General features: G+C 36.2%; 1 protein-coding gene across 9 annotated transcripts in view; it reads right to left on the bottom strand.

Moving 5' to 3' along the window:
* CCDC171 (coiled-coil domain containing 171) overlaps nucleotides 1–27,879 on the bottom strand; it is a 302,377-nt gene that overhangs the window by 249,898 nt on the left and 24,600 nt on the right. For 8 of the 9 annotated variants that reach the window (XM_019415442.2, XM_019415439.2, XM_019415437.2 and 5 more), the window contains 4 exons: nucleotides 25,185–25,359; nucleotides 22,369–22,559; nucleotides 20,196–20,327; nucleotides 10,855–11,001 (listed from right to left, as the gene is read on the bottom strand). In XM_019415442.2, the coding sequence (XP_019270987.1) occupies nucleotides 10,855–11,001; nucleotides 20,196–20,327; nucleotides 22,369–22,559; nucleotides 25,185–25,359 (645 nt within the window). The remainder of the gene's footprint in view (nucleotides 1–10,854; nucleotides 11,002–20,195; nucleotides 20,328–22,368; nucleotides 22,560–25,184; nucleotides 25,360–27,879) is intronic. The other variant, XM_053907959.1, reaches the window with a different exon arrangement.

Here is a 27,879-nt window from a genome sequence, read left to right as displayed (position 1 = left end):
TAGGAGAGGAAACACGAAGCTAGTCACTGAGGGCAGCAACAGTCAGGGCCTTAACAGTTTCAGAACAGACACAGGAAAGCAACCTGATGACTACAGGAATCAACTGGAAAATACAGCAGCACATTTGTATTCACCAGGAGTGAATAATGAAGTCTATCATTCAGACTGTAAAACAGCTTAATGGAAAAAAAGAGCTTTTATTACTTTTACATATAATAAAAGAAACCACAAAAAATGAAAATAGGAAATTTCAGCGACAGAATTGACACAACACAAATTCTGGTCATAAATTAATTTAGCATCTCTAAAAATCACCTTTACCTTTCCTGGTAACAAAAACTGCAGTATTCAACAAATTTTTTAATAAACTCCCAATTTTAAAGTCCATTACGCACATAAAAACAAAAATATGTAATACTTCTAAGCACAATTACATAACCCAGGTGATTTCATCATTTACCTACCTTATAATTAGTAATGAACACAAATAAGTGTTTAAAAATAATTCCTACAAACACATGATGCCTTTAAAAAGTGAAATCAGATAAGGTTGGCTTCACGGACAATAGGAAAGGTGAGGTACATTTTTCGTTACCTTCTTCACTTGAGTATAGTACACATACAGAGAAAAAAGCTACTCTACCCTGCTTTCTGTTACTATGACACAGAATATGACTGACAGAAGCAATTCAGAATTTATTTGCAGGCTGTTCTCACTCCACTGTAATCTTCGCAAGACTCCTCAGTCCTCTCGCTATTAGGTTTGCATCTTCTCTTTTCTCTGTTCTTATTGAGTTAAGTTTATTTCCCATGATAAAAAAAAAAAAAAAAAAAAAAAAAAAGGCTCCCCTAGTTGTAAAGAGGTTTATAAAAGCCACAGATATTTCTTTTTCCAGTTCACTTTTCCCTTGGTTCTGTGGTATCCAGCACCACATTTATAAAATTGGATTGGGAGTTTGCTTTCTTTTTTTAAATCTCGAAACCACTGATCCGTGTTAAGATGATTAAGCCACACAGTGGTATATAGTTTATCAGATTTTTTAATACAAATTATATATATATATATAAACTGCTTTGATCCAAGCATGTTAAGAAATCACCGTTTTATGAAATACAACTGTTAGAAAACTTCACTGAAATTTAAAACACTGATTAGGCTACACATCTGTTGTATTAGTTGCTTAAATGTAATACTATTAACGTTAGATAATATGTTCTATTAAATGAAAATGTTAACAATTTCCCTCTGTATTAACATTATTGTCTCATTTATGTTTATATTAATCTTCATATTTCATGTATCTTGTAGTAATCCTTTTTTAAAAAAATACCACTGACAATTACTTAAGTCCCTAGAATTACTAATAGTTAATGTCTCCACAATTGAATATAAAAGTAGCATAAAATGCTCTCTAGAAATTTAACTTTTCCTTCACTATGTCACCATCTGGCCAAAAGCCAAGACAAGATATATTCACTTAAATATAAAGCAAAAAAAATTTTTTAAGTTTATTTAGTTTGAGACAGGGAGAGAGTGAGAGACCAAGAATGTGCACACACGGGGGAGGGGCAGAGAAAAGGAGAGAGAGAATCCCAAGCAGGCTCTGTGCCATCAGCGCAGAGCCAGATGCGGGTTTCAAACTCACAAACTATGAGATCATGACCTGAGCCAACATCAAGAGTCGGACGCGTGACCAACTGAGCCACCCAGGTGCCCATATAAAGCAAAATTTTTTTAATTTAAAATTTTAAATGTTTAGGGGCGCCTGGGTGGCTCAGTCGGTTGAGCGTCCGACTTCGGCTCAGGTCACGATCTCGCGGTCCGTGAGTTCGAGCCCCGCGTCGGGCTCTGGGCTGATGGCTCGGAGCCTGGAGCCTGCTTCCGATTCTGTGTCTCCTTCTCTCTCTGCCCCTCCCCCCTTCATGCTCTGTCTCTCTCTGTCTCAAAAATAAATAAACGTTAAAAAAATTTTTTTTTAAATAATAAAAAAATAAAATAAAATTTTAAATGTTTAAATATAAAGAATTGTAGATGAGTCAGGGGACTATACTGTCCACTTATAAAATTCTTATAAACAGAATAAAAATTGAGAGTATCTGGACTACACTTCAAAGCTTCAAATTCTCCAAAAGCAGAGACCTAGTTATTACCAAAAGTAATTACAGGGTAGCTAAGGAAAAACATAAAGTAAAACTACGCTAAAACAATTTTATGTCTACAACAGCAATCAATAAAAGAAGAAACTGGGGCAAGTTATTTTACAAGGAAAAGTCAATACTGAGTTATCCAAAAACAAATCCTAAAGTTTAGGCATTAGACATTCCCTCAATTCAGTCAAAACTGGCTTTATAAGAATTTTATCAACAACAACAAAACAAAACAAAACACACAACCAAATCACATAATCACTGTTATGTAGTATTTCTTCACACCTGTAAGGCAATTAAAATATTTTCAGTGATGATCATAGGGATTTATAACATCCTAAAGTGACTTTTTTTTTTTAAAGTTTACTTATTTAAGTAAGCTCTACACCCAGTGTGGGGCTCAAACTCACAAGCCCGAGAGCAAGAGTCATACGCTCTTCTGAGATCAAGAGCCAGCCAGGCACTTCCTAAAGTGACTTCTAAATAAGGTGTTGTTGTTTTTTTTAATTCTAAGCATATTCAGACTTTATTCTAATCTTTTAATAGGCCATCCATAAGCCACACAATATTTTTAAATGATAATTAAAATACGATGTTTTATTCCCGAATTCATTGGCCTGAAAAAAATGTTCATCACAAGTGATAAATAGGCTAAAAATATTATTTAGAATATAATCTGATTTTTTATTTGTTCTCTAACTTTACATAAAATTAGACCGTGGGTGAGTAATTTTATCTTTGCCACGTTCACACGTGGCATCATCATTGAGAGTTCCTATACACCCCACACCAAGTTTCCCTTATTATTAACATCTGACATTTGTACGGTATGAATAACCCATTAAAATGGACAATGAATCTTAATAGATTTCTCTAATAACATACAAATGGCCAACAAGCACATGAAGTAGTATTCAATATCATTAGTCATTAGAGAAATGCAAACCAAGACCAAAATAACATTCTATGACGCACCACCCAGCGTGGCTTTCGTCAAAAAGACTGATGATAACAAGTACTGGTGAGGATCTGGAGAAACTGGAACCCTCAGACATTGCTGGTGGAACGCAAAATGGTGCCACCACTGTGCAAAACAGTGCGACAGTCCTCAAAAAATAGAATACAGAGTTACCACATGACCCAGCAACTCCACTCCTAGGTATGTATCCAAGAAAACTGAAAACATGTTCACACAAAAACCTGTACACAAATATCCATAGAGGCATTATTCATAATACTAAAAAGTGAAAACAACACAAATGCCTATCAACTGAGAAATGTATACACAAAATGTGGTATATAATACGATGGAATATTATTCAGTAATAAAAAGGAATGAAGTACTGATACATGATACAACATGGATGAATTGTGGAAACGTCATGCTAAGCAAAGAAGGGCAATCACTTAAGACCACATATTGCATGATGACATTCATAGGAAATGCTCAGAATTGGCAAATCTATAGAGATAGAAAGCAGAGTAGCAGTTGCTTAGGGCTGAGAGAAATGGGTTTTTTTCCTGAGTGGTAAAAATGTTCCTTTATTTATTTAGTTTTTTCTTTGAGAGAGAGAGAGAGACAGAGAAACAGAGAGAATCTTAAGCAGACTCCACAATCAGCATGGAGACCAACATGGGGCTTGATCCCACGATCCTGGGATCATGACCTGAGCTGAAATCAAGAGTCGGATGCTTGATGGGTGAATCTCAATAAAGATTTTTTAAATACCATCAGCATTAGAAGTTTAACGTCCAGTCATCTCCACCTCAAGTAGCCAAACAACTACTCCTTCCTAACCACCATACACACTTGAGGTTTATCATCTGAAGGATGTGAATCTGAACCAGAGGCTGGACATAGGAATACACAGAGAGGGGGTGGGGAGGGGAGTACACAAGACTGAAACCAGGGGAAAGTCTGTGTGCTGAAGAGTATGATATGTGAATTCTCCCTCCATGTCCTTCTTCCATTTTATAACCACCACAGAGCAAACTAGCAGAGCACTCTGCAGAAACTATAACAACACAGAGAAAAGACCTATAACATTCAAAGTTTCACAATGCAATACTTCCAAAAATTCCTTACCATCCCCCATAATTCTACTGCACTGCCTACTCAAAATCTCCCCATGGATGTCTACCAGGCATGCCTATCTAACATACTAAAAGCAAAATCCTGACCACTCCCAAATCTACACCACTTGCATTCTTTGCCAGTTGAGTAAATGGCAATGCCATTCACTTGTTTGCACATGCCAGAATCTTTGGCATTCTCCTTTGCTCCCTCCTTTTTTCTCACAAGCCAGATGCAATTAATTGGCAAATTCTATTGGTTCCATCATCCAAAATACATACAAATCTAACCCCCTCCTCTATGCTATATATCTCATCTAGGTGACTTTAATAGTGTCCTAAGTGGTCTCTTACAAGCTATTTTCCAAAGAGTATAAAGAATGATGCTTTTCAAACAAATCTGAGGAAGCATATCAAGCCTCTGCTCAAAACCTTCCAATGGCTTTCATTTCACTCAGACAAAAGCCAAAGTTCTTACAATGAATTACAGAAGACTGTCAAGGCTAGAAAATCTGCCTACCTTTCTATATCTCCTACTAGCTTCTCCATGTCAGTCCCAATGGCCTACTTGCTATTCTTCAAACACTCCAAGCACACTCACATCTCAAGGCCTTTGTACTTCCTTCTACCTCAAATGCTCTTCCTCCAGGTATCTACATGGCTGTCCCTTTAGGTCTCTACTCAAACACCATCTTATCAAGTCAGCCTTCCATGAACACTACCCTAAAAGGGTAACCATCCTGTCCCATCACTCATTACTTCCCCTAGTCTGATTTATTACTCTCCACAGGGCTTATCATGTTTTGTTTCATTTAATGTGTGATTCTCCCTGACTAGAGTGTTAGGTTCAAGAGGGAAGAGACTTTCTTTGCTCACTGCTATGCCTCAAGCACCCTAGTGTGCCTAAAACTCCCTATAAATACTGAACAAACAAATGAATACAGTACTCATAGGAACAGGATGCTATAAAAATGGTACAGAAAGGGGTGCCTGGGTGGCTCAGTCAGTTGAGCATCTGACTTCGGCTCAGGTCTTGATCTCGTGGTTTGTGAGTTAGAGCCCTGCGTCGGGTTCTGTGCTGACAGCTCAGACCCTGGAGCCTGCTTCAGATTCTGTGTCTCCTTCCCTCTCTGCCCATCCCCTGCTTGTGCTCTGTCTCTCTCTGTCTCTCAAAAACAAATAAATGTAAGAAAAAAAAATTTTTAAGTGGTACAGAGAACCAGAGCTCTCAGAAATTAAAAATAAAAAGGAAAATATTCAATTAGAAGATTAGAAAGTAAAGTCAAGTAAATCTCCCAAGAAGCCACAATAAGTAAAAAACAAAGAGAAAGACAACAGAAAGGTTAAAAAAAAAAAAAAGTAAAACATCAATCCAGTTGGTCTAACATTTGAATAATAAAAGCCTGAGAAAGAACAAAAACAAAACAAAACAAAAAAAAACCCTGAGGAAAAAATCATGAAGAAATAACACAAGAGAATTCCTCAAAATGAAGGACATGAGTTTCCTAACTAAAATGCTCACCGTGCCCCCGCCCCTGCCTGCATTGAATAAAAAAGATCTATACTAAGAAACATTGTTTATGTTTGATGTTCTGCACCTGCAGAGTCAGTGGGAACTCTATACCACAAATAATTTGGAGTCTTTACAAATACAAGGAACAAACAAAACTATAGATGGAGAATCTGTAGATTAAAGGAGATTCATGGGGTGCCTGGGTGGCTCAGTCGGTTAAGCAATTGACTTCAGCTCAGGTCATGATCTCACAGTTCGTGGGTCCGAGCCCTGCGTCGGGCTCTGTGCTGACAGCTCAGAGCCTGGAGACTGTTTCAGATTCTGTGTCTCCCTCTCTCTCTGCCCCTCCCCAGCTCACACTCTGTCTCTCTTTCACTCTCTCTCAAAAATAAATAAACATTAAAAAAATTTTTAATTAAAAAAAAAAAAGGAGATTCACAAAACATATCAACCAATTGTAATGTATAGACCTAATTGGAACTCTGACTTAAACCCCAATCTTACACATGTTTTTGCTGTTTATGAAGCAATTTGAAGTCTGAATAATGCCTGGATATTTGACTGAATTAAGTAATCACTGTCAATTCAGGTTTGATGTTGATAATGTGGCTGTAAATAAAGACACCTTATTTCTTAGTCACAATGAAATACTTATGGTTAAAATAATCTGATGCCTGGGATTCATTTCACTATAATATAGAAGGGGGGAAAGTGACTGGGGGTATAAATGATATCATATTGGCCATATATAAATCATTGTTGAAGCCGGTGATTGGTACAGTAGGTTCATTATACTATTCTGTTCATCTTTAAAAATCTGTTTAAAGCTTTCCATGTAAAACAATGTTTGAAAAAAACAGAGGACCAAGAAAACTTACAGAGACGATGAGAATGAGCAAAGGATCACCGACAAATGGACCTCCTTCAAGGCTTTATACCTTTACACTCCCACCGGCAAGGTAAAGGAAGTTTTAAAATCACCCTCGCCAACACTGGGTGCTTTCTTTTTCTTTAATCTTAGCATAATGAGTGTTATAGCCTTTCTTACATCATGGTGAGATTAAGTATTTTTCATGTGTTTGTTGTCCATACAAACATCTTTCACATCTTCTTTGATGTCCTTGGTAGATTTTTCTTTTCAGAAAGGTTTTCTCCTTTTTCTCATCAGATAGTGTGGGATTTACATAGAGAGATACAGAGATAGAGTTTTATTTACCCTTTCCTGTAAATATTTTTCTCATTTGTTTGCCTTTTTACTTTATTTGAAATGGAGAATTTACTTGTACGGTAAAATGCTGGATTGCGAACAACTCGTTCTGCGAGTGTTCCGCAAGATTAGCAAACATTTTAATAAATTTTAACCTGATAAATGAGCGATGTCTTGCAATACAAGTAGTACTTGATGCCGAGACTCACATGATCACAACTAAGCCAATGGTTCCTCTCTCTCTCTCTCTCTCTCTCTCTCTCTGTCATTCACTGCAGGATTGTGGGTGATCTCCCATGTTCAGATGCCTGATCTCAGGCTGCGGTGTTTGGCAGAAATCAGTGATTTTTCAGAACATTGGCAGGTGTGTCCTCAACTGGCACTAGAGTATGTTTTGTCACTTCAGAGCACCTATGGACCGTCCTTTCCTTTTCCATTCAAGAGTAAGCTCAGGAATGCTTTGCTTGGTTCTAGGTCAGGGTGCCTGCAGATATAGACCCTTTCCTCTGCTGCCTTATTGCCAGTTACATTCAATACAGTCTATGACAAGAGTTTATTAATACTATACTGAAGTCAACATCCGTGCGAGCATATACAAGGGCCCCCATGCAGACAAAGATTCCATTGAGCCAACAGACAGCAGTGATTCCATTAGTGATAGTGAAAGTTGTCCTACACAAAAACCCTTCTCTCTCTTATCTCCCTCACACCAGCCATGAAGGTTTTCAAAGTTAAGTGTAGGTTTATTTTTCTTCATATTTTCTCTGTTATTTTGTATTATATTACGGTATTATAATCATTTTTATATGAATATATTTGGGCTGTGGAATAAATCATCTGAGTTTCCATTATTTCTTATAGGGAAATTCGCTTTGACAAAGAAGTGCTTCGGATTACAAGCACGTTTCCGGAACAAATTATGCTCATAAACCAAGGTATTACTGTATATTACTTTAATTTTTTTATAATCACAGCTATAAGTCCATTTCTTTATGATTTTGTTCCTCTGCTTTTACGATTACTAGTAAGCCATACTGCACTCAGAGAGCAAAAGGACCTAAATTTTCTTCTTAGTTTATCAGTTTTTAATGTTTTACTCTTTTTTAATCCAACTGGAACTTATTTTAGAATATAATGTAAGATGGGAATCTAACTATATTTTGTCCCAAAGAGTTAACCAATTGTTTCAACATGACTCACTGAATAATCTTTCCTATCCTCACTGATTTAAGATACTAGATTTTATATATATTCAACAAGTCTACTACCAGTCTTTCAATTCTATGCCATTAGTCTGCTCTTAGAGTTACCGTACTTTTTAGCCACTCAACAATCTCTTTTCCCCTTCTTTTGGTACTGGACCCTAATTTTCTTTATAAAAATTTCTTTTTGGGGCTTTAATTTTTTTTTAATGTTTTTAAAGTTTACTTATTTTTTTGAGAGAGAGAGAGAGAGAGAGAGTGCCAGCAGGAGAGGGGCAGAGAGAGAAGGAGTCACCAATCAAGCAGGCTCCAGGCTCTGACGTCAGCACAGAGTCCAACACAGGACTTGAACTCGTGAACTGCAAGATCATGACCTGAGTCCAACACAGGACTTGAACTCATGAACTGCAAGATCATGACCTGAGCCGAATTCAATGCTTAACCAACTAGGTGCTCTGTGGGCTTTAATTTTTTTTTTAATTTATTTATTTTGAGGGAGAGAGAAAGAGAAGGAGAGAGAGAGGTCCAAGTGGGGGGAGGGGCAGAGAGGGGAGAGAGAGAGAAAATCCCAAGCAGGCTCTGCAATATCAATGCAGAGCCCAACACAGGGCTCAAACCCACGAACTACAAGATCATGACCTGAGCCAAAATCAAGAGTCGGACACTTAACCGATTGAGTCACTCAGGCGCCCCTGGGCTTTATTTTTAGTAGAACTGAGAAAGGTTTATTTGGGGCAAACTACCTCTTCCAGTCAAATATTTTCTCTCTGGGACTTGAATCCTAAATAAAAGTACAAAACGAATGATACCAAATTGTTACTGATAAATAAAATAAAAATTATGGATACTAATTCATCTCAATTTCATCCATCATTTCTGTTCCCAAGCCTTCTGGAGATGCTCTGGGATTCATTTCTGAGCCTAATTCCCCAGGTTTCATCCTGATTCTGCAAATATGATTCCCATATTCTTCACTGAATTCCCTATTTAAGCTAACCAAAGTTGGTTTCTATTGCATACAACCAAATAACCACAAGCAATACAATACTAAAGCTTTATAATGCATATTAACTTCTGAAATAGTAAGCCCCCGCTCATTACCCTTATCAAAATGTTTTAGAGACTCTCGGGTAGCTCTTTAGTCTTCAACATGAATTTCTGAATCTATCTTCCCCAAATAATTCCACTGAATTTTTTTATTGGAACTGTTTTACCCCATAATATAACCTAGGGAGGATACATATCAGTATAGGGTTGAGTGTTCCCAAAATGTCTCACCATTTTCTTTGAAGACTCTCAGTTACTTTTTGTAACTTTTAAGTGTTTGTAGTTGATTATATTCTTATTTTTGTCGCTGTGAAGAAAACTTTTTAAATATTTTAAATATATTATTCTCTGATTATTGCTGCTGTATAAGAATGTATATATAATTATTACATATTATTTTCTTTCTGGCCTCCTTACTGAATGTTCTTACTAGTATTAATATTTTTAAAGTTGATTTTCTTGGGGCGCCTGGGTGGCTCAGTCGGTTAAGCGGCCGACTTCGGCTCAGGTCATGATCTTACGGTCTGTGAGTTCAAGCCCCGCATCGGGCTCTGTGCTGACAGCTCGGAGCCTGGAGCCTGTTTCAGATTCTGTGTCTCCCTCTCTCTGACCCTCCCCCGTTCATGCTCTGTCTCTCTCTGTCTCAAAAATAAATAAACGTTAAAAAAAAATTTTTTTTTAAGTTTATTTTCTTGATTATTTAGGGTATAAGTGTATCATCTGAAAATAATAAAAGTCATACCTCCTTCTTTCCCACAATAATAATTCTTATTGCTCTTCTTCCGTCATATACTTCTTTGGCTAAAATTTCCAGAACAACGTTAAATGACAGCAGTGAGTTTAACCAGAGCATCTCTAGCATTTTATCATTGAATTCTCTTCATAAGTGTTTATTTACCTAATGACAATTATAAATTATGTTTAAAACAAAACTTCTTTATCTATTGAAATACTTCATTTCCCACAAACAAAAGGAAATTTTAAAAAGAAGAATGAACAAATAGATTTCTCTCAGAATTAATTAAATTGATCATCAGTATCATTCCCTCATAAAAATCACATTTTTAATTTGTAAATTGATGCTTCTTTCCCATTTAAAGTCTTACCCACAAAACCATGCAGCTAGTATAGGATTCAAACTACAAAATTAGAATTTAATATTATGTGTGCAAAAACCTTTCCTGTGTTGCTTCCTCAACCTTACAGTTTAAACAATTACCCTCATATTTTCCAAATATTCCATGAGAATTGTTAAAAATGGATAGATTTTAAAAATTAGGGGAAAAATATAATTTACTCAGACACAATGTTTTCAAAGAATCCAAATATTCAATATAAATAAATGCTGAAAAAATTAGTTTTATATTTTATTACAGAGTAAAACCTTCTCTGGCCTTAAATTACTGACTGGATAACATATATATGTTTGGGGTTTTTTTAATTTTTATTTTAGAGAGAGAGAGAGCGTGAGCAGGGGAGCAGGGCAGAGGGAGACAGAGAAAATCTTAAGCAGCCTCCATGCTCAGCACAGAGCCTGACTCAGGGCTTGATTCCATGACCCTTGGATCATGACCTCAGCTAAAATCAAGAGTCGGACACCCTATCAACTGAGCTACCCAGGTGCCCCAACATATATATGTTTTAAAAGAATCAGAAAAATATACCTCAAACTCTTTCCTAAGACGTTCTTCTCGTTGAGTGCTAAATTCAAGCTCACTCGTTTGTTGCCGTAAAAGGTCAGAGCAGTCCATGTGTTCAGCTTCTAATTTCTCTACCTTCTTGTGCATATTTTGCACAGCATTATCTTGCTCCTGGAAAATAATTCATTTAAGTTTATAAGCCAACAATGACAAAAATTTATTTTATAGAAGACCACGAGTAACTAAATCTGTGCTTCAACCACAATAGGTTAATCTACACAGTAGACCCTTGAACAACATGAGGGTTAGGGACATTGACCCATGCACGGTCAAAAAAAATATTAATTAATTAATTAATTAATTAATTATTGACTCTGCAAAAATTTGACTACCAATAGCCTGCTGCTGACTGTAGTCTACTGTAGCCTTACTGATAACACAAATAGTCTACTGCCCATATTTTGTATGTTACGTGTATTAGATACTGTGTTCTTAAAATGCCTAACTTTTTAATTTTTTCAGTATCTCTAAGCAACACGGTTCATCTCTAAGTTTTTTTCAAATTGTCCAAAAGCTCCAAAAAATTTTCCAACATATTGAAAAGAATCCACATGTGAGTGGACCCATGCAGTTCAAACCCATGTTGTTCAAGGGTCTTATAGACACTTGCCCTTATAGGCAAGAGGGGTCGAGATATTCCAGCGATTTTTCAGAATATACACGTGTTCAAAACACACTACTGGAATTTTAACATTTTAAAAATCTGATTAATACATGTTATAGTTGAAAATGTGTACAGCTCTCTATAATGTTATGCTAGTTCAATTGACTTCTGAGGCTATTTACATAATGCTGTAGTCCAACAGCCATATGCAATGTTTTCCCTCTCATTAAAATTTTAAAATATTTTGTAATACAAATGTACATTGCCCTTTTGTGTGATAAGAAATGATTAGCTTGAATGCCTAATAATGACCCTGGAGAGATTTTTATGTGAGCTCATGGTACTTTAACTATGGTTATAGCTCTTAAAGTTGCATCCACTAGGTGGCTGTGTTTCATTTCCTTCAGCTTTCAAGTTTTCAACTCTTTGTTGTATTATTGAAAGAACGATAACATCAGGTAGTCTTCTACTTAAATCTCTCAATCCCCTTTCCCAACTAAACTCAGAAATCAGACAGAGGTGAATTTTGTGAGAATTCAAACATAAAGTAACACACGTATCAAAGGTATTTTCCACAGTAACGTGTCTAGATTCATCATTCTCACTGAGGTCTCTGACAAAGGCTTCTCTCCCACCTCGCCCCCACCAGCACAATCTTATTCAGGGACTTGCACAAATACATATTATTATGGTTTCAAGGATTACTAGCCACTCAAATGATGTCACCAGAGTCTGAGTGAAAATGTCGCAAGCATCAAATACAATTCTCTCTCTATAAAAGATTCTAATTTGGAAAGTACCCAGCAGTACAGTCCACAGCCAAAGGATGAAGAACAAAACGTAATTTAATTTCTTCTTTCCACATCCCCTCATTCATGAGATTACTACTCTGTAGCTGACTACACATGAACTCTTAAGAATTATTTTCTTCTGGGAATGGAAACGTCTTCATATACAGAAGTTCATCTACTTACATATTTTCAATCCTTAAACTACCGTAGTTAAGAGCAAAGCTGGGTACCAGAGCAAAAGTGCACCAGCACTGTGCAGAGAGCACTCGTAGTTTTTACTAACACTCTGGATGGATTCAGGAATAAATGGGTTTATAAATAGCCATATGTAATCTAATTTCATCATAACAGTACCTTCACATACAATAGTACTTTTAAGACCATTAAGCACTATACAAGTATGAGATACTATTATTATTCTGGAGGATAGGTCCCCCTCCTTCAAGCAGTCAATACTACCAGCATTAATCCAAATTCACTGTTAAATTATATGCCCTCTTGATTGACACATAATCTCGAACTTTCTATCGTCCACACAAATTACTACGTGTATTTTTAAATGAATAAACAGCCATTTACAAGGTTAATCACAGAGTAAACCAAATAATTTGAAATAAAAACAAAATCAAGTCTATAACCAAAAAATGCTTGTATCCTAGTTGATGGCAATTATTTCAAACAATATTTATTAAAAAAGCAAAGAAACTAAAGTATCCAGGAAGTCTCAGGAAATTTACTTATAAGAAAATATGGCTTGTGATTCCCATCCTATTGATAAACAGCACAGAAAGACAACATGCAATTATTTCATTACACTAAACAAAGAGCATGCCCACCATTCCATGACAGTTTCAATTTAATCCTATAAAAAAAAGAACAACTGGAAAATCAATAATGGATCAGTTAGAACATATTGTATTTATTGGTGAGATTTTAACTTTATGATATTTGACCTATTTTAAATGTTACACACGGTAAAATAGCTTTTAAATAAAAGTCTTTCAATATGTAGATGAAATTCTGACCTAACAATCAGTTTTAATGCAGAGGTCAAATAGTCACTAATATTATGCGACAATTCCTATATATTCTTGAATATGGATATAAAAACATACGCAGTTTTTATTTTAAAAGCTGCTTTCTGCATATAATATAGATTTTATAGGAATTCTATTTACATATCCAAGAAACTTATATTACATAGTTAACGGATTACATTAATTTACAATTACACTGATTAATTTTCTGATGTTAAACTCACTTGGCATTTATTGCATAAAGGCTTTTTTACATCTCTTATATTTTGCTGCATTGAGTTGGCTAATATTTTATATAATACTTTTGTGTGTATATTCATTAGTGAGATTGGTTATAATTATCTTTTCTTGTATCTTTGTCAATTTAGCATCAAGATTTATCAGTTTTTGGGGGGTGCCTGACTGGTTCAAACAGTAGAGCATGTGGGACTCTTGATCTCAGGGTCATGAGTTCAAGCCCCACGCTGGGTGTGGAGCCTACTTTTAGGCTCCATAAAAACATGGAGGGCACCTGGGTAGCTCAATTGGTTGAGTTCTGACTCTTGATTTCAGCACAGGTAATGATCCCAGGGTCATGGGATCAAGCCTCAAGTTGGGCTCTGTGCTGAGCATGGAGCCTGCTTAAGATTCTTTCTCTCTCTCTCTCTGCCCCTCTCCCCTGCTCACATGCGCTCACTCTCTCTCTCTAAAAAATATTAATTAATTAATTAATTAATTAATTAAAAAACTGTTTTAAGGGATTTATCAGTTTGGTACGTTATCAAGATTTTTCCATTCTCTGTCAGAGTTCATATAAGATTGAAACTATTTACTCCTTGGAGTTTCTTTTTGCTTATTGGTGAAGCAATATAACCTGGAATTCTGACACTGATTCTATCAGGTTTTCTACTTTCTGCCTCTTGTTAAGATATTTGGGGTAGGTAGGAGAATTATATACGTATCCATTTCAAATACCTAGCCAGGTAACCCTACAGTGAAGATCACAGTTGAAAAAACAAATACAAACGCTCAGAGCTTCTAATAAGCTCTTCTGTCCCCAACTCTTAAACATATGAAAAAGTTATGGGGGGTGGAGGGGGACAACATAAAAGATGAAATCTAAATCAAGGAGAAAGGGGAAAAACAACCTGAGAGGAACACATATAAAGAGAATAAAACTTGACAATATCTTCAGAGAACAGAAGTAATTTCAGAATGGCAGAGTATAAGGACTGCCAAAAATTCTTTCCTCCATAAAAGCAGCAAGAACATGTGCAAAAAATGCCAAAATAAAATTTCTCATAACTGGAAATTAACCATAGGCTTGCAATAATCCAATAAGCACTTATTCAAGAAAATCAGTGAAATCTCTGTAAGAATGGCAAGTTCTGGGGAGCCTCGGGGACTCAGTTGGTTGAATGTCTTACTCTTGATTTCAGCTCAGGCCATGATCTCAACATTGTGGGATCGAGCCCCAAGTTGGGCTCAGTGCTAACAGCGTACAGCCTGCTTGGGATTCTCTCTCTCTCTCCCTCACTCTCTGCTCCTCCCCCCACATCCCTCCCACTCTCTCTCTTTCTCTCTAAATAAATAAATAAACATTTTTAAAAAACAGTCTTAAATAATATAACAACTTATTGCTCATCTATTTTTAACTCTGAAACAAATATGACAAACACACGATCTAAATGGTAAATATTAGTTATATCAATGGCATTGGTAGGTTATACTGGGTACTGGTATATTAATCCCTGTTACTTTTTGCATGTTCAAATATTTGTTTTAAGTTTATGGTGCTATCAACACAATCCAAGTCTGGGATGCATTATAACATACAAGAAAATTCCAAAAGAGCTATAAAATAGTTCCTGCATTTATATATCAAGATTAATTTGCTCCTTTCAAATAAACTTTAAAAAATTTTGTCACAGAATTTATTTTCTAATAAAACAAAAAGCTTACAGTGAAAAAGTAAGTGTGGCGTGTGTGGGTGTGTGTGTGTAACCAAATCAGAATTAAAGACAATGGAAATGGAAGGAATTTTTCTTTCTTCCACTAGAGGGAGGTGTTGAACTTAAAATATTTTAAAATGAGGCTTATTTTTGAACTGACATTTACCAACCCAGAAAACCACATTGTGCTATTAGAAAATAAACTTGCTTTCTTTCCACATCTTCCAGAAACATAGCCCAAAAAGTATTAATTTCGTTTGTACTCATATAAACATTTCTCAGACTCCAAAATACAGTTTCAAGTCTGAAGAATTATGAGTATAGTTAGAAACATATCAGAGAAAAAAAAAGAAACTTATCAGAGCTAAAGTATCCCTCCTTCTTACCTTATGAAATATATCAATTTAGCTAGTTACCACCTTAACCTAGTAATGCTTATCTCCTGAAAGAACCAGAACAAGCTGTTCTTCCCTAAATCTGCAAACCCAGCACAGTTCTACAATCAGAAATAGTGTTTGCAGCCATACAGTATAAAATGGCACTAACTTTGTGTAGTACTTATCATAATTATAAATCCATAAACTTGCACACCAAAGCAGTGATGCTTGTAGGCATTTACACAGTTCAATAACTTTACAACAGCTCAAAGATATGGCCAGGAATGTTAGCTTTTTACTTTTTTCCTTTTCTTTTTTTTTTAAAAGCTCTATACCCAACATGGGGCTTGAACTCACAACCCCAAGACGAAGAGCTGCATGCTCTACCAACTGAGCCAGCCAGGTGCTCCAAATCTTTTTTTTTTCCTTTTAATGTTTATTTAAACTTGTGTGCACACACGAGTTGGGGAGGGGCAGAGAGGGGTACAGAGAACCTAAAGTGGGTTACACAATGACAGCAGACAGCCCAACGTGTGGCTCAAACTCATGAACCGCAGGATCATGACCCTAGTTGAGTTCGGACACAACCGACTGAGCTACCCAGGCACCCCCTCACCCCCAGATCATTTTTAACTAGAGCAAAAAATTTTCGAAGTAAATGAAATGTCTATCAATAAGGGATTCCTTAAATATATATTAGGAATGTCCACATAGCAGAAAACCATGCAGACACCTATAAGAATAATATAAGGATATCAAAAGATGGACACCAAACATACTGAAGAATATAATTCCATTTATGTAATTCAATGATATATGTTTATATACCCTCAGATAAGGAGTGGGACTCGAGGAGTGGCCGTAAGACCTTCACTTTTGCTTTTAAGTTTCCCTAAATTAGGGCATTTTTACAATGAGCACAATATATAGTAATTTTATAAATTGAGTATAAAGGCATTTCCCGTTTGAAAATAACAGGCAGTATCAATGCCAGAGTCACTGTCTACGCCATTTGCTTACATGGGGCCCCGGTGGGCAGTTTCCTAGGAAACTGCAAAGAAATGCTCCTAGCTGGTCTAGATCATCGCTGAATGATCTGAAATATCTCCTGTCCATGTAGCTTTCTCCAAGCTATCTCCAGGTCACAGTCATGCCCACCAGGTCAATCTCTACACGCTGCCCTCCAATCCCTAATACGCAGCCTGCTGATGGCCTAAGTCTGCTCTAATATCTGCTTTCACTGCTCCCCACTCTTCCCCCTCTGTCTTTAGGGTACAGTATAATTTTCAAGTGACATTTCTCATACTCTTTGCCATTACAAACTCTCCTACCCCTTAATCACTAGATACATAAACCAAATTTAGTCAGCGAAGGAGGAAAGGATCATTTTATTCCTTGGTTGAGTTATAGAATTTGGGAAACAAAATAAATATGTAAAAATATACACTGGTCTTCCAAATATTTTCAATCCTACTGGTAATTTATACGTTGAAATGAACTGGAAAAATGACAAAGAAAAGGGCACGGTGGTTTAAAACAACCCTTTACGGCTGCCTGTCCCACATTGTCTACAATAGAAAAGCTTAGAACAAATAAGCATCCTCAAAGTTCACATTGCTATAGCAGGAATAAAGAAAACCTAATAACCACACAACAAATGGCCATTTTAAATTAAAATTTTTAATAAAGATAAAAAAGGTAATATATTTAAAAATCAATATTAATACTTTGTTTTTAAATTAAATTGGCTTTGATTTGTTGTTTTTGGTGGGGGCTTTTTGCCTTTGATTTGTTTTGAAATTTCAATGATGCTAAAGAAAGATGGGGAGTTTTTATGTTTATCAAAAAAGGGCATGCATTAAAAAAAATGAGAAACACTTTTTTAAAATGAGGTAACTGTACTAGAGTTCCCATTAATATTCCAGAGAAGTACACCTCTATTTAGCGTTTCAATTACTAGGAAAGAAAGGAGACATGGCATAAAATTAAGATTTTTTTTTTTATAGTGGGTCTGAATTCTAAAGCCCAGATGAAAGAAATACTACACCTGCTTTGTCTGTTAAAGATGGGGTTTCACTTAGAAGGGTTTGTTTTTTTTTTTTAACTTATTTTAAAAACTGAATTCCCTTAGAGAGTTAGTTACACAAAGAGAACACTATACCATACTAACATCTAATTATAGGATGGAAACCTAAACCCATCAACAGCCAATAGGGAGAGCAGAGAATTTCAATCTAGCCCACAAGTTGTTTAAAAAAAGACTTTTAAAAATATGAATAGTTTCTTAAATTTGCTTTAAAAAGGAAAGACAGTTTTCTTTTGTTAATGCTAAAAGGACAAAAAAGTGAGAGACTGAGCTCTGAACATTTCAGTTATAAAATACAATAAAATTTATCTTGTGCAAACATTACACTACATGTTAACTAACTGGAATTTAAATAAAAACTTTAAAAAATATATCTTATAAAAGGTGGCAGTAACTAGGAGTATATTCCCTATTCTTTCCCATACATACTAATTAAAGACTGATACAGGAGCTCCTTGGCTGGCTCAGTCAGTGGAGTATGCGACTTGATCTCAGGGTTGTGAGTTTGAGCCCCACGTTGAGTATAGAGATTACTTAAAAGAAATGATAAAATCTTAAAAAAAAAAAACAAAGAAAGAAAAAGACTGGTACCATATTGCTTTAGTACTTCATAATACAAAGTCTGGTATAACCACATACATTTCAGTGACTTAGAAATCACATCTAAATCACATCATCCAGGGATCCCTGGGTGGCTCAGTCGGTTAAGCATCCGACTTCAGCTCAGGTCATGATCTGGCGTTTCATGAGTTCAAGCCCTGAATCCGGCTCTGTGCTGACCACTCAGAGCCTGGAGTCTGCTTCAAATTCCGTGTCTCCCCCTCTCTCTGCCCCTCCCCTGCTTGTGCTCTCTCTCTGTCTCTCAAAAAATGAATAAATGTTAAAAAAATAAATAAAAATAAATAAATCACATCATCCACACATTTAAATATAAAGGTCTCTGAATCATATTTGATAAGTTTCAGGCTACTGATTGGGGGCACTGGAGATTTCTGAGTGTTTAGAAATGAAGAGGTTATTTTCATTTACTAATGTTTACTCGTTTGTTTTAGGTAGGCTTTAACATTATCAACAGTTCAAATATCGTCTACTCTGTGATGGTTTCCCCATTCTCCTAGGCAGTTAATACATTTCTCTTTTATGATCCCATAGAATTTTGTTCAAAACTTTATTATATTACAATATATTTTCTCTCTTTACATATCTCTCTGCTTTAAAATCTTCTAGGACAGAAATCGTATCTCAATTTTGTATCCTCAATACCCATAGCAGAAACTCAGTGTGTACTTAAGGAATGAATGAATGAATGAATGAATGAGTGAGTGAACTACACAAATTACAATCAGACTCTAAGAATACCAAGAGGTCTACAGAGTGATTGTAATGTTTTACCAGATTCTACAGATGGGGTAACTAGTAAGAAAAGCATTGCCCAAAGACCAAAGGTTTGGGTATTTGTTGGTATTTTGAATACTTACATATACAACAAATCCAGTATTTCCACTGTTTACTGCCAGCTTTTACTCTTAAAGAAATAGGGTGGCTTTTATTCTCTGCATGTTTTTGGCTGCCTTTGTCTTGCACAGTTGTTTCTAACACAAAACTACTCCAAAATTTTTAGATGGATATTTTTCATTCTGTGAAGAGTGCGTATCTTGGACATGTACAAAGACTATATTTCAATTTGTTGGTTTATATAGAAAAAATGCCTTATACAAAAATAAGTAAAGAAGAAATGACGAAAAGTTCTTTTAAATTTTAAGTTAGTTGGTTAGTGAATTAACAGTTTGAATTTATCTTATCTTCCCTTCAAAATAATTTATGTGTAATCTCCTGAAATAAAATGCAAAGTACCCCAGAGTGAGAATCTGGTGACTGGTTGTCTTTTCCCACATTAATTACTCAGTCTATGATCTGAGTAAATCATAAATCTCCATCTGCTCATCTACAGTGGGGGTTGGATGTAATCAGTTATTTTCCAACTGGACTATTTGAAGCCTTGGGGATTCTGTGTGTTGGAAGAAAGGAGTAAATAGAACATAATTAAGAATATGATCTTCGTAAAAAGCAAGAAAAAAAAAAAGAATTTGCTCTTAACAAAAAGAGTTGAAAAATCACTATGCTATATTAACTTATAAGCCTCCTTTAATATCTAAAATCCAATTATTCTATTTCTTTATGCTATTAAAGTGAACCATCACATATTTTAAATTGGAAAAATAAAATACCAAATGTATATATGTCCTTCTCAAAATCACATAATTTGTGCAATGAAGTCGCCCTACTCTAATTCTGATAGTATCTACTGGTAACGGTTGCCCATATTATCAAGTAACTACAAATGAAACATGGCCTTCCAGAAATCAAAGACTAGGAATCATTTTTGCATTGAGTAAGCTAGCCAACTATTGCACTAATGCTTTAGTATCATAAGCATTAAAAAGACATTTAAGGAACCGAATTATTATTTTTTAAATACCTGTACTATAAATTGTAACTCTCTTCTTTCTGCTTCCCATTGTTCTGCTTGTAATCTAAACTCCTCCAATGTTGTCTCCCTGATATGACACTCCATCTCATTCTTCTCCTGCTGATGTTTTTCCAATGCTTCCTTTATATGAATAAAATCTTGCTTTACTATTAGGTCAGTGAAAGTCATCTTTCTTCCTTCAGCCCCAATTTAAGCATACAAAGGGTTCGTCTTATCTACAGACTGCTAAAACTCATTATAATTTATGTTAAAATTATTAATAGAACTATATCATGTTTTGATCATCAGAATGTAGATGTGAATAAGAAACTAAGGTTATCCATTTAATTTAAACAACGTTAGAGAGAGAGAAAGAGAGAAAGAAAGAGAGAGAGGCATATGTTTAACCCAATTTCTCTAAAAAATTTAACTTCAGAGGTTTGAACAAAATGATATGACACAGAGACAAAAACAAAGTAGATTATATGTAATCTATATGTAAATCTACACGTAAAGTAGGTAACATGTAAAGATCTAATTACCTATGAACAAACTGGATTATTCCTGGTAATTTACGTACAAATCTAACAGAGAACCTGTATTTACCAAAGGTGAGAAGGAAGGAGTTTTGTGCAACAAATCAGAATGTTAAAAATTTGAAGAGTCAAAAAAAAAATTTTTAAGGTTTGGACTGCAACTAATTTCTAGTTCTACAGATAATACTTGCAAAAGGCTTTTCTTTTGGGTTTTCCTAGTTGTACTACATTTACAAGATCTAATTTGGTTCAAACTCTTAAAAATATAAAATGCAGGTTCCTCAAGAAGCCCAATTTTCTAATCTATAGGGTTTAAAACTAAGTTCCCATTAACACAAGGAGAAAGAGTCTGTGGCTTATATGAGAAGAAGCCTTCTGTGTCTAAATAGACAGAAGGGATCTGCATAATAAAGATTACCCTTATAACTTTCACTAATGGAAACCATCACAAAGGGACTCGAGCTTTTTCCCCTCTGCTGAAATAGTGTGACTCCTATTCAACCCCAAATACCCGCAAAGTCTGCGCAGATCAGTTCAAAGCCAATAGCATAAAATTAAGCAGAGTTCTCCTATCCAGTAGCTAGGCAAGATCACAGAAAGATCTTATAATTTGAGGTGCAGGCTGATGGACTATTAAGGAAGGCTACTGCCATTATGTTTCTTTCCACGTAGCCATAGCCGCAAGACGTAAGGTTATACAGGGCCACCCAGGGACTTGGAGCACCAGTAGGCACCTAGACTCCCCCCATTCAGCTACTAAGGGAGCCCTTGCACATACCAGGCACTGTTCTACGGTCTGGGAACATCACACGAAGACAAGAGACAAACTGTGTCTGACATGGAGAAAATCAGAAGATCTGCTGACAATGCCATGGAACCCTTATACTGAAACTTTTACACTGACTAAATGCTTGTGTAAAATTACTTTTAATAAAGATTTCCAGAATTCTGGAAAGCCATATATGCCAGTGGCAAATATAAAGCATTTCTATCATGTATTTTTTACTTTAAACTGGTGCTTCAAAAAAAAAAAAAAATGGCAAATATAAGCAATCAAAAAGCTATCTTTTAAGGTGTAGGCAAATTCAACCTTAAGTCATACTTTTACTTTAGAGAATAAAAAAAAAAGAAAAGAAAAAGAAAAAAAGGAAAAAATGGGAAAATAAATAGCTCAGTAAAAGGTCATCAAATATTTTTGATGTCATGCCTAAATAGAAAGGGCTCTACATAGATAATGAAGTTTACATCAGAGACATAAATATTTTTTGTATCTATTAGATATTCAGACCTAAATCTAGGGCCCACATTTCTAAAATTCTAAATTTTCATGCTACTGGACCTAAAGGGCTATAGGTTCTCATCTTCTTATAATCCCACATAAATTGAGTTCTTTTAGTTTGATCAGAGATCTCAAACTGTTTTTCATAAAAGAGGCAGTGTACATATAAACGTATTGCTAAAGCATATTACAAAAGAGACCCACAAAAATGCTCCTGAAAGGAAAGAGAGGGAAAGAGACAGGGCGGGTGAGAGGAAACCAGATTTTCTTGATTTCTGGTAGTTATTTTCCTTTCCAAGGATAGCTTCAAATAACATGTAACACATCTCAATGAATATAGAAAATATCCTTTATAAAAATAAGGTACCTGTAGAGTTTTCTCTAGTCTGCTTTTTTCTTTCATAAGTAAATCATGTTCTCGATTGCAATTTTGAATTATATTGTCTCTCTCCTCCAAATCACGTTCAAATCTTCTGCACTCTTCTTTCCATTTCAGCTGGGAAGTCTGGAATGCTTTCTCGATCTCATTTGCCTTTCCCTGAAGTTCTGCATTCTGAGCTGTTAAAAATATAAAAGAATAATAGGTATATTTCCAACCACACATTAAATCCCTAGGAGTTCAAACACCTAGGCGTTGGAGTTGATTCCATTTACAGCATGATCTTAGGACAAAAGATTTAACCACTTCACATCAGTAAGCTCTAGGAAAGCTCACTGTTTCAGAACAATCTATTCTCTAATTTCTTAATCTCTTCTTCCCCTCCAGACAATGGTGATTTTGCCATGAAATAGTATGCCATGTTCCTTTTTTTTTTTTTTTTTTTTGAGAGAGAGAGTGAGGGTGCAAGTGAGTGAGAGACAGAGAGAAAGAGAGAGAGAGAGAGAGGGAGAGAAAGGGAGAGAGAGAGAGAAGCGGGGCTCACACAAAGCGGTGCTCAAACTCATAAACCATGAGATCATGACCTGAGCCGAAGTCAGATATTTAACCGACTGAGCCAGTCAGGTGCCCCAATATGACATATTCCTAGAAGCATGCCCAAGTTTAGGTGTACCTATAGCACCAGCTACATTCTACTGCTTTTTCTCCTATTCAAGAAAATAAGTCAAATGTTGTGGGGTTTTTTTTTTTTGGGGGGGGGCACCTGGTTGACTCAGTCAGTGGAGCATGAGACTCTTGATCTCAGGGTTCAAGTCCCACACTGAGTGTAGACATTACTTAAATAAATAAATCTTTTAAGAAAAAATGTGGGTTTGGGGCGCCTGGGTGGCTTAGTTGATTAAGCGTCTGACTCTTGATTTCAACTGAGGTCATGATCTCATGGTTCATGAGTTCAAGCCCCACATCAGGCTCTGCACTGACAGCACAGACCCTGCTTGGGATTCTCTGTCTCCTCTCTATCTGCCCCTCCCCCACTTGTGCTTGCTCTCTTTCTCTCTCAAAAATAAACTCAAAGAAAAAAATTTTTAATTTCATTAACGGCTATTCTTCTATCTTCCTCTGTAAAGTGTCTGTTGAAATCACTTGACATCAGGAAAATAACATCCTATCTTCTCTGGACTTCAATCTCCTCATAATTAAATAAAAGTCACTAACTTGTATATCTAGTGCCTTTCAATTCTTATATTCCTAAGTTCCAGGTAGTGGTGTGGTTATTAAATGCCAGAGGTAATCAAAAATATTTCTGGCCGATGGCAATAACCTAAGACAGCTGGCCACAGTTAGGGACCAGAACCTTTACAATGACTACAGCTTAACATTTGTTCAGTCCCACGTGGTTAATAAAATACTTTTGGTTTTGTTTTGTTTTGTTTTTTTTCATTTCATCCTTAAAACAACCTAAGTTCAAATATCAGTAAGTAAGTGGTAAAACCAAGACCTAAACCTAAATCTTCTGAATTCATGCTCAATATTCTTTTAATTAAGACCTGCTACATACAAGAACTTTCATAGCAACATTGGGGCACCTAGCTGGCTCAGTCAGTAGAGCATGCGACTCTTGTGAGTTCGAGCCCCACTTTGGGTGTAGAGATTAATTAATAAAATCTTTAAAAAAAAAAAAAAAAGGAATGTTCATAGCAACATTATTCTTGATAACCAAAAACTGGACATTACTCAAGTGCCCATTAGCAGAAATGGATAAATATAATGTGGTATGTCATACAATATAATATTAAGCATCAATGCAAAGTTCATACAACAATATGAATAAACTCACACACAATGTTGAAGGAAAGAAGCCAGATATAAAAGAGTACATATTATATGATTCCATTTAATATAAAGTACAAAAAACTGGCACAATTTATCCTTGCTATTAAAAATCAGGGTAGTAAGGGCACCTGGGTGGCTCAGTCGGTTCAGTATCAGACTCTTGATCTCGGCTCAGGTCATGACCTTACAGTTTGTGAGTTCAAGGCCCACATGGGCTCCGTACTGATGGCCCAAAGCTTGCTTGGGATTCTGTCTCTCCTTCTCTCTGCCCCTCCCCTGCTTGTGCTCTCTCTCTCTCTCTCTCTCTCTCAAAATAAATAAATAAACTTAAAAAAAAAAAGGGTAGTAGTTATCCATGTGGAAGGACTGCTGGTAATTTCCCATTTCATGATATGGGTGCTTCTTCTGAGTTATACACTTATACTAGGCACATTTCTTTACATATATTATACTTAAAAGATTTTTAAGTGTTCATATGCTATATAACAGTGTTTGAGGATTAAATCCACTGCCTTTTTCTTCTTTAGGCACCACACTCTGACCCTATGGTTCCCAAACCTAGCTAATCAACAGAATCACTTGCAGTGCTCCTTGAACATATAGATTCTCTTGAGCTAGAAATTCTCATTCAGACTACATGTGATAGGAGGCCTATGAATTTTTTTTTTAAGCTCTATGTGATTCTGCTGATTGACTATTCATGGAACAACTGCTCTACAAAGTGATTAAAAGAATTCTGAATCCCTTTTTCCATACATATACAACATAAAAAAAAAAAAAAATCAATGCAAAGTAAATGAATGTTCACATACTGTAGAAGGCTTTATACCCATGCAGCAAAGGCTGTCCATCAAAGGCCAAAAATCCAAAACCCCACCTCTGACCCTAGATGGTAAACACACCCAACAGGGAGCAATGATATACAATAAGGGTAAAACCCTCAGCATGGGGAAAAATAAAACTAGTCTTACCACAGAGCTTTTCTTGGATCCTATGTGCCTCAGCTAACCTTTCTTCAGCAGCCCGTCTTCCGAGACCAGCTTCCTTTCTAGCAACAGCCAGGTCATATTCCAGACTTTGTCGCAATGCCTCTCCTTTTTCAACCTCGGATCGCAGCTTGGCAATCTGGCTCTCATAGCTTGCCAGCTAACAACAGATTTCGAGATCATGAACCAATATTAAAATATGTCACCAAGATGATGAGATCGTGCACGCAAACATTTAAATGTCTTAGAGGAATTTGTTTCTATAATATTTATAAGACAAGAATTTATCAATTTATACTTTTCTAGAAGACTGGGAAAGAAGCACTAGCCTCACCAAATGACACTCATTAGTTTTCTAATTCTAGAGAATCCGCTGAAGAAAAAAATAAAAACAAAAAATTCTTATATGATCTTACAAAAATAAAGAGAAATCACAAGGTTTTTTCGGTTTTTTTGTTGTTGTTTGGTTTGTTTGTTTTTTAAGTAGGCTCTATGCCCAATTTGGGGGCTTGAACTCACAACCCCGAGATCAAGAGTCGTATGCTCTACCAACCGAGCCAGCCAGGCACCCCTGAATAATTGCAAGTTTTCATCAGAAATAGTCATAAGGAGTGAAAAAATGCATGAACATAGTTAAGTACTTCAAAATTCATTCTCCCCTCTCTTCTTCCTATTCTTTAAATGAAATCAAGAAGCAAATTACACCAGGGCAGCTGGGTGGCTCAGTCGGTTAAGTGCCCAGTTCTTGATCTCGGCTCAGGGCATGATCCCACAGTTCATGAAATCATGCCCCGAGTCGGGATCCGAGCTCACAGCACAAAGTCTGCTTGGGATCCTCTCTCTCTCTTTCTCTCTCTCCATCTCTCTACTCTTCCCCCACTCACACTCTCTCTCAAAATAAATAAATAAACGAATTTTTTTTAAGAAGAAAATTGCATCAAAGTATACTTCAATAAATATTGTCTATATTATTTCTCTTGTTATGACATTACTGATGGAGCATAAAGTAATAAAAGTGTCAATTTTTCAGGGATTTTAATGAACTAATATCTAACTTATCTAATATCTAGACAACTAGATACTTAATAACTAGATCTAATTTATCTCATATACTTCCATGAGTAGTATGACAGAAGATAGGTCAGAGAGTCAGAACTAAATGATTCATAAAGCACATTCCCACTCTAAAATTCTATAATCCAATCAATAATTCATTAAATAACGTTAAACACTTCCTATGTGTTGGGGAGCCTAGGTGGCTCAGTCAGTTGAGCGTCCGACTTCAGCTCAGGCCACAATCTCTCGGTTTGTGAGTTCGAGCCCGCGTCGGGCTCTGTGCTGACAGCTCGGAGACTGAAGCCTGCTTCGGATTCTGTGTCTCCCCCTCTCTGTCCCTCGTGCCTTGTCTCTGTCTCTCAATAATAAATAACCATTAAAAATTAAAAAAAAAAAAAAACACTTCCTATGTGTCAAGTACAGAGAAATATATAAAAACATTATGGAGTCCCTGATCTCAAATAATGAAATGCTATAGAAAGGCATGTGGAATAGGTTTTCTAAAAGAGGTAAAAATGTTATGATAGCTCAAGGAAAAGCATAATTATTTATTGCTGACAGTTGAGAAAGAGTTGGTGGATGAGAGACAATGCTAGAAAGGCATCGTGTAGGAAAGCATTGAGCTACTATACCAGGCTAGAGAAAGACGGTCCCATTATCAGATAAGAAAAGACAAAAGAATTTCAGAAGGGCAGCATCAGAAATTACCACAAGTAGCTGTTATTACGTAGAGTACAGCAAGAGTTACACCTTTTTCCACATATAAAGAATAAAAAAATACTAATTTTATCTTTAAGAAATTGTATTTTATTTTTTTAATATATGAAATTTATTGTCAAATTGGTTTCCATATGACAGCCCGTGCTCATCCCAACAGGTGCCCTCCTCAATACCCATCACCCACCCTCCCCACCCTCCCACCCTCCATCAGCCCTCAGTTTGTTCTCAGTTTTTAAGAGTCTCTTATGCTTTGTCTTTAAGAAATTTTAGAAAAGTAAATGTCTTCAAAACACACTTACAAAACAAGAATTGACAAATATCCTTTAATAGTGAAGAATAAAACCACAGAATCTTAATTACATATTCAAGATAACTCACTTTGTTTCAGAATCACTGCATCCCGCCCTGCCCACTGTCTTCCCCACCAATGCCCAAGGAGAATAAAGTTGTTAATATTTGGGCATTTCCAGTCGTGCCAGTCATTCACCAGTTTGCCCTCAGATCCCCTCCCTGTTCTTCTACAGCTCTGCTCTGTATTGTATGAACTACATTTCCCAGGCTCCCTTGACAACTGGCCTCTCACGTTTGGCCAATAGGAAGCACCTGTGATACACTTATAAGGGCAGAAGTAGTGAAGCCAGGGTGGTTCTAGATCTAGCTCAGGATCTACCTCCAGCAGCATCTCTGTCTCCCCTGTTGCTTCAAATCCTTCTGGATAGTCCCTCTTATCAATCAGTGAAGACCTCTCTGCAGGCAGAAATGGGATACTTTTGCAGTGACCCATGGCATACAGTGGGATCACAACTTGTTAAATTATCACGTGCAGTTTAGAATAAAGTGTCATTTGAGGACAAGCCTTGAAGAAATGAGGTAGCAACTGCACCTAACCATTAGGGCAGCATTG

This window comes from Panthera pardus, unplaced genomic scaffold (genome assembly GCF_024362965.1).
Source record: "Panthera pardus isolate Hobbes unplaced genomic scaffold, ASM2436296v1 HiC_scaffold_20, whole genome shotgun sequence".
Taxonomy (NCBI): domain Eukaryota; kingdom Metazoa; phylum Chordata; class Mammalia; order Carnivora; family Felidae; genus Panthera; species Panthera pardus.
The sequence above is the reverse complement of the archived record's forward strand: the minus strand, read 5'-3'. Positions and strand labels throughout refer to the sequence as shown.